This window comes from Pimephales promelas, chromosome 5, assembly GCF_988280905.1.
Source record: "Pimephales promelas chromosome 5, fPimPro1.hap1.1, whole genome shotgun sequence".
Classification (NCBI taxonomy): domain Eukaryota; kingdom Metazoa; phylum Chordata; class Actinopteri; order Cypriniformes; family Leuciscidae; genus Pimephales; species Pimephales promelas.
The window spans coordinates 38,141,721-38,159,497 of NC_142773.1; the positions used below are offsets into that span (position 1 = coordinate 38,141,721).

A 17,777-nucleotide genomic window follows, 5' to 3' on the forward strand; every position below is an offset into this window, starting at 1 on the left:
ATTTTCCAGATAAACTAAATTAGATCAATTAACCTCAAAACTGTTTCAACAGATGATGTTGAGATGCGAGTTTGTGTCAGGAGAAAAAATGTGGGTGTGGGGGACATCTTACCCTTAAACATTAATTTATTAATAATATTTAGTGCATAACTTTCTGTTTAATCAACATGTTGTCAAAGGACCCATTGAAGATCCAAGTAAACAATTACCAAGATGTGCTTTATGGGCTATATGCACGCATAAGTTCCGCATTTGACGCAAGGATGCTCGTCCATTTCCGGTTATGGAGATTTAAGCGGAGGAAAACCGAGGAAAACGGGATTATGGCAGAGTCTTCAAAATTTACTGTCCTCCCGTCTTTGAAACGAAACGTACATACGTTTAGATGTAATTTTATATATAGTTATGTTTACTTAATATAATTTTAAAAAGAAGCATAAATACAACGAGGGGTGTCTGTTGTATCTGTTTTTGTGACTAACGTTTCATTAGTATAACCATGGAGTATAAAATTCAATATAAATTCTCGGTATTGCATTGGACTCTACGATCGGCGGAAGTTATCGAGCATCCTTAATCCTTCATCAGAAATACCGCCGTGCATAGAGCCCATTACTGTGTATTCAGCATTTTTCCATGGCATCCCTATGTTTAGATTTTTCCTGATTAATTTCATCTTACAATATAGTTAAACCATAGTTAACCCAGTTTTACAATTTTTCACTGATTATTTAAAACTCCTTCACTCTAAATAAGATAAAAATATGCCAATTTGCCATAATCTCTAAAGAACGATAAAGTCTTCTTCATCAGGGTCCTCGGGGTCATCGTCATTGTGATTTTCTGTCTCAATGTTATCTATTGTGAACAGTCTCGTGAGAGAGTCCCTGCAGAAGGTGACCTTCACTTTCTCATCGCAGGCTGGTGATGATTTGGATGCGTCTATCATGACTTCACTGCGCCCATCCATCGTTTCACTGCACTTCACCCTTCAAAGAGATTGAACAGCAGTCATTAAACCATAATTAATGGTGCATTTCTTGGATAAATGAGATTATAGGACAAACCCTGTGATGATAATCCTGCAATCTGAAACCATCTGAGAGCTCTGGAGGATCCTCACAACATCCTCCAACAACAAGCCACCACTTTCAATGCAGTCATATCTGAAACAATAACACTTCTCAATAGGAATATTTCCATTTGAGTGTTTAAGAGAAATGGACAAACTGCAATGTCTTTAACCCTCTGGGGTTGTTCGGCCCAAATGGACCCGAAGAATTTAAATAAAACATTTTTAAAAATCACCGCTTCCTCAGAATGGTCTGAAATTTGGTGACTTTGTTGGTATTTGGTATTTGAACACCCAAAAAAATTGGGGACAGTATGTGAGTAGTCTAAGTGGTTGTAAAAAAAATAGTCACACTTGGGGTTTTCGGGTCCAAATGAACCCGCATGGAAAATGAATGGGAAATTGGCAAAAATGTGAAAATACTGAGTTTTTTGTGCGTACAATCTACAAATCAGCCACGATCTTGAAAAAAAGCACACAACAGTGAAGGGGTGAATCTATAAAACATCAAGAGTGCAAAACAGACACATCCAGACACACACACACACACACACACACACACAAACACACTTTTATACACAAACGCACCAAAAAATTCTGATTATACATGTGTTTTGCATTTTTAAAATGCTCAGTTTGTCCACCAGATGGCATCCATCTAATTTTAAAAATTGCTTTTATGAGGCCTAGGCTTGACTCTAAAATGAAATACAGCTTTAAAAAAAAAAAATTAAAATATTTTTTCTATTATGTTCAATGGGGGGGAAATTTTGTCATAATTATTGCATTAATACTAATTATAATTTTTTTTTTTGTTGAAATTTTCTCAAAACACCAAAAAAGAAAAGAAAAAATATTATAAAAAACGAGTAAAAAAAAAAAATCATTTTTTTTTTTTAAAAATATGAATCCCGCCCTTTGGGTCCATTTGGACCCGAACACCCCGAGTGTGACTCTGAAACGAACAACCCCAGAGGGTTAAGCATCCTCTTACCTGATCTCTTGAAGACTGGGACAGACTTCGACTAAGAACAGAATCCTCCTCACCCAGTTCTCTGTTAGACTGCTGATCTGGAGGCCGACTCTCCGCAGACCAGAAACTGAGAGTAAGCTGGACATCAAATTACCCACAAACTCTTCATGCTCTGAACAGCTGGATTATGAGCAAAATAATTAGAAATATCAGGTTCACTGATAAATATAAATGGTGCATACGTTTCACGTTTATAATGAAATTGCAGGATCCTTACCTTTCCTCTAAACCTTTAAGGATGTCAAGGGTTTCAAAGAGCTGCAGTCCATCGAGTTTAGGAATCTCTGAACATGGTGATGTGAATGAAATGAATGATGGGGATATTTCAATCATGCTATCACGGGCCAACCGAATGTCAATTGTACAACTAGAAAAGAGACGACCATGTAAGTCACGAGTGCATATTTTTATGCTCATATTAGGAATCGGTGTAATTTCTTCACAGCCTGGATAGTTGAAATGGACTTACGTAGAGTCTGTGATGTTTTTGCTAACGATGAGAGAGGAACACACATTTAGCACACTGTATCTCTTATCAGAGTGCACCTGCAAACTGACAGACGAGAAAAAAAAAACAGGGCTATACTTTACAAATATTTATTTAAATGTACCATAATATGTGATCCACCTGCTTAAAGTTAACCTTTGAGTATAAGACAGTAAAACAACAACATAATAAAATTGCATGATAATAATAATAAATAAATCGACCAATAGCAAACAGAGATATACGTCACAACGGAGAAGAAAAGACTATCATAACTTTTAATTTTATTTCATGTGGAACAAAACTAGTTATCTAATGTAAGATATAGTTTTCATTCTTTCTAGCAGAAGTATTGTCAGATCATCATACCAGACATCATGGAGGCTGGGACATGTGTGACACAGGGAGAGGATCTTTGGTACCCAGTTCTCTGTCAGGCAGTCCGTCGTCAACTGCACCTTTTTCAGACCAGACACCGAGTGCAGAGACAACAGCAGAGCGTCCACAGTCTCGTCAAACGCAGGACTACTGTTGTTACATGGAAAGTGATTCATATTTAGTTATGCTTCATCTCTAGTGTGTAATGCTGCTGTTTTAGTATTAAAAGGGTCTGCAAAGTTAGTCAGTCCAAAGGGAGTTATTCTCTAAATCAATGCGCACTGTTTATGAACTCCATTGTAATCTTGATTTTTCTTTCCGGAAAAGTATACGTCTGAAAATATCACTTATATGAATAATTTCCATCCAAGGTATACACAAAAAAACAGGTTAGTTAGTTACAGTAGTAGTGTGTTGAAACTAGTGGTTATGGTAAGGGGCGGGACATTTCCAAAACACACACTGGGAGAGGTTGACCAATCATAACACACTGGTCCAGCCCATCAATCTCGAGCACATTGCGCTTATCGGAAGGAGGGGCTTCATACAGACAGGAACTAAACTGAGTGTTACTGACAGACTGGGAAGTGAGGTGCTGCAATAAGTTAAAATATGTGAAAAATAATGCGTGTTTTAAACATTCAAACACGCAAAACCTATTCCAGACTAAATCAAGACTTTGTAAAAGGGTATAATATGGCCTCTTTAATGAATAGATATTAAAATGAAGGTTCGGTTTCATAGTGAGCAATGACAATTTTATTTTTACCTTATAGAGAGCCCTTTGAATCGGTTATAAGCTCGTATGAAGGTTTTCCAGTCACTGCTAGTTTGTCCTGAGTTTTCAGACAGCGTGAGCTCTATCCGTGAGAGCAGTGACAGTGTGCTGGGACTGGAGTCATTGCACTTCACAATCAAGCTAAAAGGGAAATAGGAATACATACATAAAACAGTACAATTAGCGTTTATACATACTTATTTTTTATAGAACAACTGTGGCTGTTTCAAATAAACACACTGAGTCAGATGCACACATACATACAGTCAGTGTTGGGTGTAACTAATTACTAAGTAATTAGATACTGTAATTTAATTACTTTTCCCTTGAAAATGTAAAGTAAGGGATTACTCTTCATTTATCTGTAATTTAATTACAGTTACTTTTGATGTAATTGAGGTAAATACTGTGTATATAGATCAATCCGATCTCAAAGCGATTCGTATGCATTTTATGAGGTGTCTAAATTGTATGACCGCACTCGTACAAATTCGTATGAATTATTGTAAAAATTGTATGAAAAAAGTGTGAAATATCATGAGATCAGACATAAAACAATAGTGGGTTTAACATCAAAATGTATTGTCTGATGCTAAAAAGTATGTTTTTATAATGTAACCTTCTTCACCTTGGTCAGTTTAAGGATAATTCATGCAATTTTATAGTATTTATTTGAAAGAATTAAAACAGATTCATGTCTATCCTTGTATTATTCAGCTGGTTGAGATTGATCTGGGATTTTGAAAGTAATTAAAAGTAATTAAATACAGTAATCTAATTACACTGTTAAAGAGGTTATTAGTAACTAGTAATTAATGACTTTTTTAGATAACTTACCCAACACTGCATACAGTATATGTGTATTAAAACATTTATTTGGAAGGATTTTTAATGTCTTTCTTTTAAAAACACAGTATGTTAGAAGGGCACCAACATCTAATCAAATTTATGTTTATGTGAAACCACTTGTTTTAAAATGGATTTAGTAGATGGTTTTATCCATGGTTGACTTACATTGCATTCAAGGTATAGTATACATTCTATCAATACATGCATTCCCTGGGTATCGAACCCATGACTATTATGTTGCTAGCAATATGCTCTGGTTGAGCTACAGGGATGCATAAAACAGGGCTTAACTCTGCTCTAAATACAGTAGCACCATAAAATATACAGTAATTTAATACTATTTAAAAAGACCTTCCAAATATAGTCATATCAAACCAAAACAAACCAATGAACACTTATCAACTAGCTCTCATGGATATCCATTATTCTGGTTTGTGGTTTACAGTATGTTTAAGTAATACAGTGCGCTCATACCTGCATTTTCCAGACAAAGTTTTCCACATCCTGATATCTGTGCAAAGAATACGCTCCACAAGCTGATCAGAATCGCTGCAGGTAAAAGACACAGGATGTGTTACAGTAGCTTTCTTTACAGATTTAACTTGATGTTTAATGTTTTAAGCAGAAGTAGTGATTGTATCAGTATTATATATACAATATTTTCTCACTTGATTACTTGGCTGCAGTCACTGAGAGGCGAGGACATGCTGTCTTCATCACTGTCTGACATCTGTCTTGCAGACTCAACCCTGTTAATATTTTCACTGTTAGATAGATGAACACTTTCCTCAAATACAACTGTGCTGAATAATCCAAAAATATATCGCATATCCTCTCCACAAATAATACAAAAAGTCGAACTGAAATCAAAACCTGACACTTTTCAATTAAATTAAGATTGATTGGATCAAGACTTGTGCTATATATTATATGTCATTGGATATCTCGTTTCACTCTGAAAAGCTGTAGATCATATTGCAGAAGTATAATGATTTCCAATTAGACTCTTGAATAAAAATCGTCATCTCACCAAAAGTCATTCGATCTGTCTGAATCACTGTCCTCGTCACTCTCACGCATCCTGTGGACTCTGAAAAACAACCACAGAAATAACAACATTTTACAATATTTAATAAAAACAGAGTGAAATCTCAAACAGAAAGAAAACAGGATCAGTGACGAGCTGTCAAATTCATGTTGTTTACTTTATTCGACTACTCTATTTCCTCCTTGTAGGCCTGAGACGATAGTTCAAGAGATTTCCACGACGCATGCGCGAGAATTGCGATCCCTTCTTGCGAACTACTTCAGTTCAGTTCTCACGCATGCGTCGTGGTGGAAATCTCTTGAACTCTCGTCTCAGGCCTACAAGGAGGAAATAGAGTAGTCGAATAAAGTCGTTATTTTTGTTTGTTTTTTTCGCACAAAAAGTTTGTTTTATTCTCGTCACTTGATAAAATTATAGTTGAGCCACTGTTGTCACATGTAATATTTAAACATTTTCTTCATCGACTTTCTGGGCCGTCAAGTTTCAATCCCTTAGGGAGCCTATGTAGCAGTGATCCACCTCTCAAATTTAATCAAAAATATCTTCACTTGTGTTCTGAAGGCGAACGAAGGTCTTAGAGGGTTGGGAATTAATTAATGAATTAATGACTTAATTTTCATTTTTGGGTAAAGCATCAGTTGGTGGCACATGTCTTCATGCTTGTAGAATACAGGAATCCCTAATGCCTCACCTGGAGAATTCATTCCTGAAGTCCTTCTTGAAGTTTGCTTGACTTGTCTCAGGCCGCTCATCTGCCAAAAAACTGAGCCAAAAGGTACATTATTAAAGCTGCAGTCCATAGCTTTTTTGGGGGTTAGAAAATATCCAAAATACATTTTTGAGAAAATACATAACCAACCAGTGTTCAAAACGATCTGCTTGTCTTATCATCATATCCATCATACCATTGATCAGCTCTACCAAAATTGATTGTCTTTTTTTCATGAATAAACAAACACTGTTATGATGTCTTGATTGATACTGTGAAGCAGCTTTGATACAATCTGTATTGTGAAAAGCGCTATAAAAATATATTTGACTTGACTTGACTTGACTCTTAGCTTGATTCAAAGCGGTAAGCTTGTAATAATGTTTTTAATTCAGTGGTACTGATGGATTTCCGTAGGAGATTCGAGCATGTCTTTGCGTCATTATGTTACATATGTACACATAAAGAAGAGTCTCGGCTTGTATAAGCTATATTGCGTGTGTGGATGTTGGAGGTGGTGATTTATAGCCTTTTCTAACAGCAGCTTTAAAGCAATGACACTATTATTAGTAATCCAGTGAGCTTTTCTTATCACATCAATCACATCAAATGCAGTGTTCAACATGCATGTCACCATCACTAAGTAACTGTAATCGTGTGTAGCCTATACTCGTATGAACTGAATTCTCACGTTAATTCGCTCAGACTGGATTTCATCTGAATGAGATCCAGGACTCTGGACGCTCCATCCACAGTCATGAATCTGAAGAAAAGATCAACCTTCTTCAGACCAGAGGCCGAGTGCAGGGCAGAGAGTAGATCACACACACTCTCATCATACTCTGAAGAACTGTTAAAAACATAGAAATACAGATTTTCAATCATTGTGAGACTAAAACACTGCTCATTTTCCCTATTGCAAACATACAAACACTCTCACTCTCTCTTTCTCTGAAATAGTTACCACTCAGTCAAGTCTTTCAGCTGGTTGTAGGCCTGAAAGAATCTCCTCCAGTCAGTATTTGCGTTCTCAGAGTCGTCCGTCACTGCGATGGTGATGCAGGGAACCACTGTGTGCTCTGGAGGTTTAAAGAGGTCGATACCACAGCAGTCATCATCTATATATTTCAGATGGTTACAGCCAACCGAGAGCCTGCAAAACAACAGGATACCATGAACCAAATTTTCCCCTGAAACAGGGAACCAATCACAGAACGGGGAGGGAGCACAGGCGCATTTGATAGACATTAGTAGCATTCGTAAACCACGCCTCAAATACGTGAAAATGAACATGTGGTTTCCAGACAACGTCTCATTCTCAATGATACGTGGTCTGGCGTTAACCAGGCGGTACTTTAAAGAAAATATAGCTGGGTTTAAAGTTTAAAACATATATTACCTCACTCCTTCTTCTCTCAACACACCCAGACTCTCCATATCACTTACAGGAGACATACTGGTATTCAGTCTGCCAAAAGAGAATTTATTGTGTTTAGATGTAGAAAGAAGACACAGCCATTTCCTTACAGATGTATTGTGTAAGTAGCATGGTATCAGATAATGCATGATATATGCCATAGTGTTGGAGCTATTATTTTGAATTGTATTTTTTTTTTTGTGACAGACGGCGCATGAGTATTTTGAATACATGGTGATGATGAACAGGTGCACTGATCAACAAACTTTTTGCTCATGCCCAACAGTATGTTTTGAATCAGATATTTTGGTTTAATATTCATTTTATTTGTTATTTGGAACGTTAAATGGACACTAAATGAATTTGGCTAATCCAAAATTATTCTGAAGGTATGGACAATAACTTAATTTTATTCAAGACAAAAGCACGCGTCACAAACAGACTAATGAAGCCATCTGCATTCCTACACCAGTATATAATGTCTATACAATGTTTTTTAAACCATGGCACTTCTTTGTATGTTTTCAAGTGGAAAAAACGCAACGGTTTATTCTTACTGCAAGTGAAGTAAGCTGGAACAAGACAGGAAGAATGTGAACAGACCAGCCGCCCAGCTCTCAATCAGGTTGTTTAGCCAAACTTTAACCTCCTTCAGACCAGGAACAGAGTGAAGAAACAGCAGCAGAGAATCTGTATGCTCATCCAAATCTGGGCATCTTAAAAAAAGATGATGATGATGATGTATTAGCTTGTTGAATTTATTGGGTAAATTTCCAGTAGCACCTTACTGCAGTGCACGAGATCCAGGGGGCGGAGTTGGATCCAGATCTAAGGGGTGGAGATGAGTAGGATTAGGGGTGGGGTCAGGGATCAGGGGGTGGAGATGGGTAGGATTAGGGGCGCGGTTAGGGATCAGGGGGTGGATATGGGTAAGATTAAGGGTGGGGTTAGGGATCAGGGGGTGGGGATGGGTAGGTTTAAGGGTGGGGTCAGGGATCAGGGGGTGGAGATGAGTGGGATTAGGGGTGGGGTCAGGGATCAGGGGGTGGAGATGGGTAGGTTTAAGGGTGGGGTCAGGAATCAGGGGGTGGAGATGGGTAGGTTTAAGGGTGGGGTCAGGGATCAGGGGGTGGGGATGGGTAGGTTTAAGGGTGGGGTTAGGGATCAGGGGGTGGAGATGGGTAGGATTAGGGGTGGGGTTAGGGATCAGGGGGCGGAGATGGGTAGGATTAGGGGTGGGGTCAGGGATCAGGGGGTGGAGATGAGTGGGATTAGGGGTGGGGTCAGGGATCAGGGGGTGGAGATGGGTAGGTTTAAGGGTGGGGTTAGGGATCAGGGGGTGGAGATGGGTAGGATTAAGGGTGGGGTAAGGAATCAGGGGGTGGAGATAGGTAGGATTAAGGGTGGGGTTAGGGATCAGGGAGTGGAGATGGGTAGGATCAGGGGTGGGGTTAGGGATCAGGGGGTGGAGATGGGTAGGATCAGGGGTGGGGTTAGGGATCAGGGGGTGGAGATGGGTAGGTTTAGGTATATGTAAGGTGGATTTGGATTTCGCGTCCCCCTGGATTTCGTGTTCTGCAGTGAGGACCATCCCTAAATTTCAGGTAACGAATATATCAAGACAACTGTTGATGTGAACAAATTAAAATGGACCAAATATAGAAAATATTTTAAGATGGTATTCGAGAGAACCTAAAAATCAGAATGCATCATGTTGCGTTACATTTTTAAGTTCTCCAAACAATTCCTTTTTTTACAAACTCACTTTTCTGTCAGTTGAATGACATTGTAAAGCCTTTTGAAAAGAACCTCCCAAATGACACTAGACCCTTTAAGCGGAGGGAAACTGAGCGTGAGCTTCACCAGTGCCGGTTTGTCCAGACAATGGGAATGTGCCAGCTCTCCACTGCTACCATATCTGTAAAGAAACATTCATTTTCATACAATAAATGTTCACGCAGTAAGACTTAAAATGGTGTGTGAGTGTTAAAAGAATGCAGGATATTTCGTGCTTGAATTCTTACGCAATATCATGCGCCCATCTGTCCATTGCAAGAGTCAATGATGGATTTTTCCATTCACTTTCATGCATCTTGTACCTAAAAAGAATTTACTAACAGTTATTTAGCACAACCATAGACTTGATGGACCAAGCAAAATGAAAAGAGAGGATGACTTACGGTTCAAATGGCTTTCTAAAGACCGAAAATGTCGAACAGACCCTTTCGTCATCACTAATCATGAGGTTGCTCACATGAAAACTAATAAAACACAAATGTGATCGAAAAATAAATCAGCTGTACATTTCTTGAGAGATTACAGCTTAAATATGTAAATATTATTTGCTCCTACTTTATGTGAGAAATCTTAGGATTGACTTGAAGGTAGCACAGAATTCTGGAGGTCCAAATATCTGTCAGGTACTCTGCTCGTAAGTCCAGCTCAGTTAATCCAGGAACACAACTTATGAAAGACAGCAGTGCATCCACATTCACACCAAACTCTCTGTTTTTCCTTGGAACAAACACACAAATACCAATGTTATGCATGTAAAAACACAAAAAGGATGGGTATATAAAAAGTAAAATGAGAATACCTACAACTCTGAGAAGCATCTGAGGTTATGGGATGACTTGAAGAATTCAGTCATGGGTATTACAGAGAAAGGACAGAGCGCGAAGGATATTTTGGAAAACCCTTGATAATAAGAAAGACCAAGCTTTTCTGAGATTTCACCCTTATGCCCTTCTGAATGCCCAACAGTAAACCTGAAATTAGGAAAAAGAATGATTCAATTATTCAAAGTCACATACTGTTATATTCTTATCTGAATAAATGTAAGGCATTTTATTTGAGAATGATGTTGGTTGGAAAATGGATAAGAATTTAAATACCAGACAGAATTATTTTTGCTTGCCATGGTGAACTCTGAGCAAAGACTGTTTTGTATGGTTTCTGCTTGACTGGCAATGCATACGCTGTGAAAATCAAACGCAATTAGCATTAATCTACAAAATACCTGGTTTCAAATGTAAAAAGATTGCATGTCTTCTTGTTTCTTGGGCAGCTGACATACACTTCATCTTAAAACTTTTAAAGTATTCTTCTACTCTTTTATAGTTATTATGCATATCGTTTTAATCGCATCACATTAATTGAGAGGCAGGATGTAATATTTGTACTGTAAAACTGAGCCCTTTTCTGCAAAAAGCTATAAATGTTATGTACATATCTCTATATTTATGTACATTATATGGAAATGTATGCAGATTCATGCATATGTTCCCGATATTTATGCTCAAATTTCCCTATTATGAACATTTAAACCAGAAACCTTGACGTTCATGTCCATGATATTTGTCAGCTACCTGTTTGTTACCAAGTTCGTCATTGTATTGGTTTACCTGAATCTTCTATCCATCATCTCTTGTACAAGAAAGTTCATGGTCATATCAACATTTGTGTCGCTGATGCTCTTCAACACCAGTCGAATGTTACCCACTGATGTTTGCCCACTGAGCGTTTTCAGGATCTTCTGTACACTTTCATCTGATAGGGCTCCATCCTCCATGCTGCAATGCATTTATAACACTTTTAATTATGATGTAGCATAAAAATTTAGAAAGGCTGTTTTTTTGTATCATTTAAAATGGCAAAACATGGATTTGTGGTGGATGCATATATGAAGTATTGCCCTAAACAGATGCATCAGAAGAATCTTTCACAACGTCACAGAAGAGATTGAGTACAGATTTCTGAATGTGTATGTGGACAGATGGATTTACAGTATTAGTTAATCAGATCGTGGTGAAATCATGTTCACCATGGTGGAACTAATGGTGCGTCCTATTATTCATCCGTCTCGGAGATCCGAATCGGACGACAGACGTTGCCTAGCAACACGCCCCCTTTCCTCGGATTTCTCCTCTTGGACGTCGGACAACCGAGCAAGCCCTGTGACTTGTAAGAATGAATTGTTTTCATTGTTTTTGAACCACTTTGGTATTTTAAATGACGATTATAATCACTCGTATTACTGCGTCCCCTTTGGGTATGGGAATCGGTTGTTGTGAGTGCAATTACTGACGCTGCTAGCGTTGCTAACAGAAGATTAACATGAAATAAAGTGAACATTTTCAAGTTCAAATGGCTGCGTTTTGATAAGGTGTAGTCATAATATATATATTTTTAATGTAAGTGCCTGGTACTCGGCCAGTGCTACCGTTACAACAGCTTTCCGGGTGGCGTCCATTTTTTTCTCCGACTCGGACGCGCAAAACATAATAGGGACTTTAAGCAACAGCTGCTGATAGAACGGCGACGGCAGCCGGAAATAAACAGTTAACTGCCGTAGCTAAAGAGCGCAAAAATCACTAAGCAACAGTAAAGAGGACGGCATAGGGAATAATTTAATCATCAGACAAAATACAAAAAGAAAGTGATTTTAAAAAGAAAGAGAAGGGTTGATTTTAGCACTTAATGGTATACAGAAATGATTTCAATGCCACATAACCTAAAACATAACATTAACTGTCTTAATCTGTCACGTAGTAATGACTACGGCAAATCAGCTGTTCTCCTAGTAGACGGTTACAGTAGAACGTCAAGAAGTAGCAGTTAATGTCGCGCATGCGCAATAGAACGCCAGAATGCCGTTTCCGTTCCACCAGAGGCTGTTGCTTAAAGTCCCTAATAGAACGCTTGAAGTGTGGACGTGACGTCATATCCGAGGTCCGAGTCAGTTCGTTGGCTAATAGAACGCACCATAAGTAGAACATGTTCCTGGATCAACATCCAACATCCAAACATTCCAATAAACCAATAAGAGCTGGAGGACGTGTTTATCAAGGCAAAATCAGGACGTGCAGATATTCAGTGCCTCATTGGGAATAGTGGCATTGTTACATTTACAGGTATAAAAAGAGTAGCACATACTTCAAATTGTCCACGTTCTTTCTCCTCCCCAGGGCTGACGTCAGGAGGTTAACATCGGAGTCAGATAAGGAATCAAAATCCAGCCTTCAAAAACAAAAACCTATAATTCTTCATATGATAATAAGAACTTTAATACATTGTATGCACCATCAAGGTTTTTACAACATGATGAGATGGTAATAACATTTTTGGACCATGGAATACAAATACATTTTTAAAGATAATATAATTTAAGAACATAAATTACCATAAAGATGTGCACCTGCAGAGTACATGATGAAGCATCTTTAGATCTTTTGCATTGCACTTGACATTCATACTGATAATGCGTGAAGAATACTTGAGGCAGTACATCACAACCTGACAATCGATCCCCTTCAAAGACCAGTGTATGTCAATCCCAATGCGTTCCCACCGCGTCATGACGTTCTTCAGTATGTCCCTATCATGAAGCTCATACAAGCAATGAAGAAAGAAATCACTCATGAACATTGTGGTCATGGATTTCTTCTCTATAACTCTGCTGATCCATTTTTCCAACTGGGAGCGAATAACGGTAGACGTTGACCGTGGATTTCCCCCAAGGATTAAACGGCTAACTTTCTTGTTTGAGAGACCAAAAAGGAACCGGATTACAGGAAAGAGATGCTCATTGCGCCTCCCGTTGCTTGCTGCTTCCAATAGCTCCTTGATTTTTATTTTTGCATCCGCCTCGTCTGTTAACACATAGAACAGAGCGGTGAAGAACTCCTGAAAGCTGAGGTGCATGAAACCAAACATCTCCTTCAGATTAGTTCTCTCTTGCTGGCGGAATGTGCATAGGAAGGGAATGTTGGGTAATTCAGAGATTGCTTTTGGAAGATCGTTTCTGGGAAACAGGACTTGGCGTTTTGACAATCCACTCTCGGCTAGCTGCCCCAGGTTCTTGAGGAGGTCGAGCACTTCATGCTGACTCGAACTACTGTGATGCTTCAAGAGAGTGAAGACAAAATCAACGAATATAGACGTGGTTGTCGTCAACTCGCTAGTATCAACACCATCTTTTCCTTTTCTTTTGAAAATTGTGCAGACGATCCAGCAGATGACTGGGATGAAGCAAGCGGTGTAGAGAAGCTCTTGTCTCTTCACCTGCTCACACACTTGACTTGAAAACTCTTCGTCCTCAAAGAACCTCTGGAAGTATTCACTCACTCCTTTTTCTGAAAATCCCATGATCTCCATGAAGCATTGAGGCTTTTTCAGAATGCTCTCCAGTTTGTCAACAGCGTTCGATCTTGTAGTCACCAGCAGGAAGGACTCTCTCATCATACGTCCTTTCAGAAGAGAGCAAACAATGGCCAATGGGTGCGATTTGATGACTGGTTTTGATGGCAATGCCTCTTTGGATGCCGACAGCATGAGTTCATCAAAACCGTCAATGATGAACAAGATCCTCTGTGGGATGTCTTTTAAAATCTGACCAATTTCATTAGGAGTTAAACTGCAGTTAAGGAGATCCACCAAGCTCATTTCTCCTGAGAGACAGCTGAGCTCTTTACATCTTAGATGAAACACGACATCGAAGAGTCCAGCGTAGAGCTCTCCAGAGGCCCAGTCCAGAAGGATCTTTTGTGCAGTGATTGATTTCCCACTTCCAGAATCCCCTTGGAGAATCACAGCTCTTGGAGTCACTTTTTTGGGACCGTTCTCTGGACCGAACAGCCTATCAAGGCTGATGTTTTTGTTTCTCTGGTTACTTTCTCTTGTGTTGAAGAATCGTTCCCCTCTAGAGCGCATCTCATTCTCTCGCTCTTTCTTTTCTCTGTGTTTCTGAACTATCAGCGGATCAATGTAGCGGTCATTAAGCAGCACCTGTTCACCCGCACGGGAAGTGTATTCTGTGATGTAGGCATATTCGGACAGTAGGGACTCCTTGTATTCTGTGATCAATGAGCTTGTATCTGCAAAAGAATATGGTTTATTTTAGATATTAGATTTTGCTGACAAAATGTATAATCATAACTAATTGTACAAGTACTGAGAATTCTCACTATGGTAAAGAAATTGGGTGTTTTACCTACTTAAAGAAGTAGTTCACCCAAAAATAGTAATTCTCAAATCATTATTCATACTCATATTGTTCCAAATGAGTATGATTTTCTTTTGTGAAACAAAAAAAAAAAGATATTTTGAGAAAATAGCTGTTTGGTTACAACCAATATACTTCAAAATATCCTTTTCTGTGTTCCGCAGACAAAGAAAGTCCGGTTATAATGTAAAGTATGAGTGAATTTAAATTTTTGGGTAAGCTGTCCTTTTAACTGTTTACATATGTCAATTTATGTCATATGTAAAAATAATTTTACCCAGTGGTGTATATTACCTGTGATTTCAGCTGCAGGCCCTACAGCTGGAATAATAAATCTTAGATTATTACAAATATTAATAATACAGAAAGTATATTATCTAATTATTTGGACATCTCTATGCATTTGTATAATTATTGACAAAATGTGTTCAGCTGTGGCGTTTCCACCATCAGAGAAGCACTTCCACTCACCTGGAAAGTAATTCGAAATATTAATATTTCCTGTGACTGTTGAGTTTAATATGAGAGGTGCTGAAACATTGCTTCCACTTTGGGCAGAGATGTTGATTTTAGAGACTTCAAGAGGCTCCCCTTTGTTTGCCCCTTTGTCTTCTGATAGAAAGGAAATAAAGACACATCATTAATTATATTTTTTAACCATATAGTTTACATGCAAGGGCCTATAACAGAAACAATATTATTATATAAATGTATTCAAATCAAATGATCTGGTGTGTTTCACAGGGCTGTACACTACCATAATTAGACATATCCATCTGCTGTTTTCAGTATAGCACTCCTCTAATCTGAAATGACCAGCTCAACCTGAGAAAAAAAGGCAAATGTTATGTAGTTCTGGTTCATTGTGACACTTTTTTCCACTGCGATAACTGGGGGGAAAAAATGTCCCATTTAAACTGAATTCATCATAATAAGTGACAATTAAGAGGAAATAAGTATTATATGTTTTGTGTTTTCACATAATTAGCAGTATAGGTATCAGTAGTTTACAAATCGCAATGATTTATCTCCATATGAGTTTAATACTATTTAGTGTTGTATGTCAGATACTTAACCAATCACAATCATTTATTCATTACTTACCTCCTTCCCAAATTTATAATTATAATAAAATTCCGACAGTTACTTTTATGGCAGTAAAATGTCTCGGTTATGGATGTAACCTTCGTTCCCTGAGTTGGGAGTATAGAACTGGCCGTTAGTTTTTTCTACTTATTAGAAATGTGGCCTTTAGATAGATAGATAGATAGATAGATAGATAGATAGATAGATAGATAGATAGATAGATAGATAGATAGATAGATAGATAGATAGATAGATAGATAGATATATAGATATATAGATATATAGATATATAGATATATAGATGGATAGATGGATAGATGGATAGATAGAAATAAAGAAATAGATAGATAGAAATAGACAGATAAATAGAAAGAGATAAATAGAAAGACAGATAGATAGAAAAAAGAAAGATAGAAATAAAGAAATAGATAGATAGAAATAGACAGATAGAAATAAAGAAATAGATAGATAGAAATAGACAGATAGATAGAAATGGATAGATAGATAGATAGATAGATAGATAGATAGATAGATAGATAGATAGATAGATAGATAGATAGATAGATAGATAGAAATAAAGGAATAGATATAAATAAAGAAATAGATAGATAGAAATAGACAGATAGATAGAAATAGAGATAGATAGAAAGAAATAAATAAATAGATAAGACAGATAGAAATAGACAGATAGATAGATAGACAGACAGATAGATAGAAATTAAGAAATAGATAGAAAGAAAGATAAATAGATAGATAGATAGATAGATAGATAGATAGATAGATAGATATAAAGAAATAGATAGATAGAAATAGACAGATAGATATAAATAATGAGATAGAAATACAGATAGATAGATAGATAGAAATAGAGATAGATAGATAGAAATAAATAAATAAATAGATAGAAATAGACAGATAGAAATAAAGAAATAGATAGATAGAAATAGATAGATAGAAATAAAGAGATAGAAATAGACAGATAGATAGATAGATGGATAGATGGAAATTAAGAAAAAGATATTAAGAAAAAAGATAGACAGACAGACAGATGGACGGATAGATCGATCGGGGGTGCGTTTCCGGAAAGCATCGTTAGCCAACTATGGTCGCAAGTTCTGTCGTTACTAACTTGCGACCATAGTTGGCTAAGTTAACAATGCTTTCGGGAAACGCGCCCCAGGGCAACACAAGCGCTCTGAAAGCGCGTTGTTTCTCTGCTGTTCCTGTGATTACCGTACTCATGGTAATAGGCGCACAGGCGTTTGTTTTGGCGACTGGCTCGACCGTGTATTTTCAAACTGCGGCTGGCTTGACTGACCGCACCGCAGTGCTACAGCTACCTTGTGTTTGTAACTATAGATGTTTAACAGGAAATACTGTGTGATTCGGTGGTCTGTACTACTTTTTAAAAATGATCATAAGTGAAGTCAAGAATATGATAAACGCAATAACGTTACTTACCTGGCGCTTGAACATCGCTGTGTGTCCTGCGAGCTTGAGCAGATATTAGTGATGGCTGAGAGAAAATACTTTCACTTTTAATTTGACAACGAGACCAGCCTTAACTGGGAAACTTTTTTTCTTTTTCTTTTTGACAGTGTCTGAATCACGTTGAAACCATCCTATACACTCAACTCTTCCGTAATAGAATGCAGTTTAAGGTTTTTATTAATATGTCATCCTTTTTTATCAGAAATGTGTCACTTTGGTTTTCAGTGGCATTGCATAGGTTGTAATGTTTACATTAAAGGTGCTGATATTATTAATCTTGGTTTATTTTTTTACATGTTTTAACAGGGGTTTGTAGACTTTATCATACACTGTAGTGGAACACTACTTTTGAAATATTTACATTTATGTAAATATTTGACATGGCAGTATTGCTTTAGTCTCTGATGCCGTTGGCCCACATTGATA

General features: G+C 37.6%; 1 protein-coding gene across 1 annotated transcript; it reads right to left on the minus strand.

The window, feature by feature from the left end:
• Positions 1–93: 93 nt before the first annotated feature.
• LOC120482453 (uncharacterized) lies at positions 94–15,534 on the minus strand. Its single transcript, XM_089131708.1, has 27 exons — positions 15,522–15,534; positions 15,246–15,386; positions 15,069–15,095; positions 12,954–14,646; positions 12,707–12,790; positions 11,176–11,343; positions 10,666–10,749; positions 10,372–10,539; positions 10,124–10,285; positions 9,952–10,032; positions 9,796–9,870; positions 9,537–9,689; positions 8,329–8,487; positions 7,754–7,822; positions 7,319–7,507; positions 7,046–7,204; positions 6,337–6,408; positions 5,628–5,687; positions 5,266–5,346; positions 5,072–5,146; positions 3,740–3,889; positions 2,962–3,120; positions 2,575–2,658; positions 2,323–2,472; positions 2,067–2,225; positions 1,068–1,166; positions 94–989 (listed from the first exon to the last, which is right to left on the minus strand). The coding sequence occupies exons 1-27, from the start codon at positions 15,532–15,534 to the stop codon at positions 785–787; spliced, it is 4,719 nt and encodes a 1,572-aa protein (XP_088987834.1). The 3' UTR covers positions 94–784.
• Between the last annotated feature and the right edge of the window lie 2,243 nt (positions 15,535–17,777).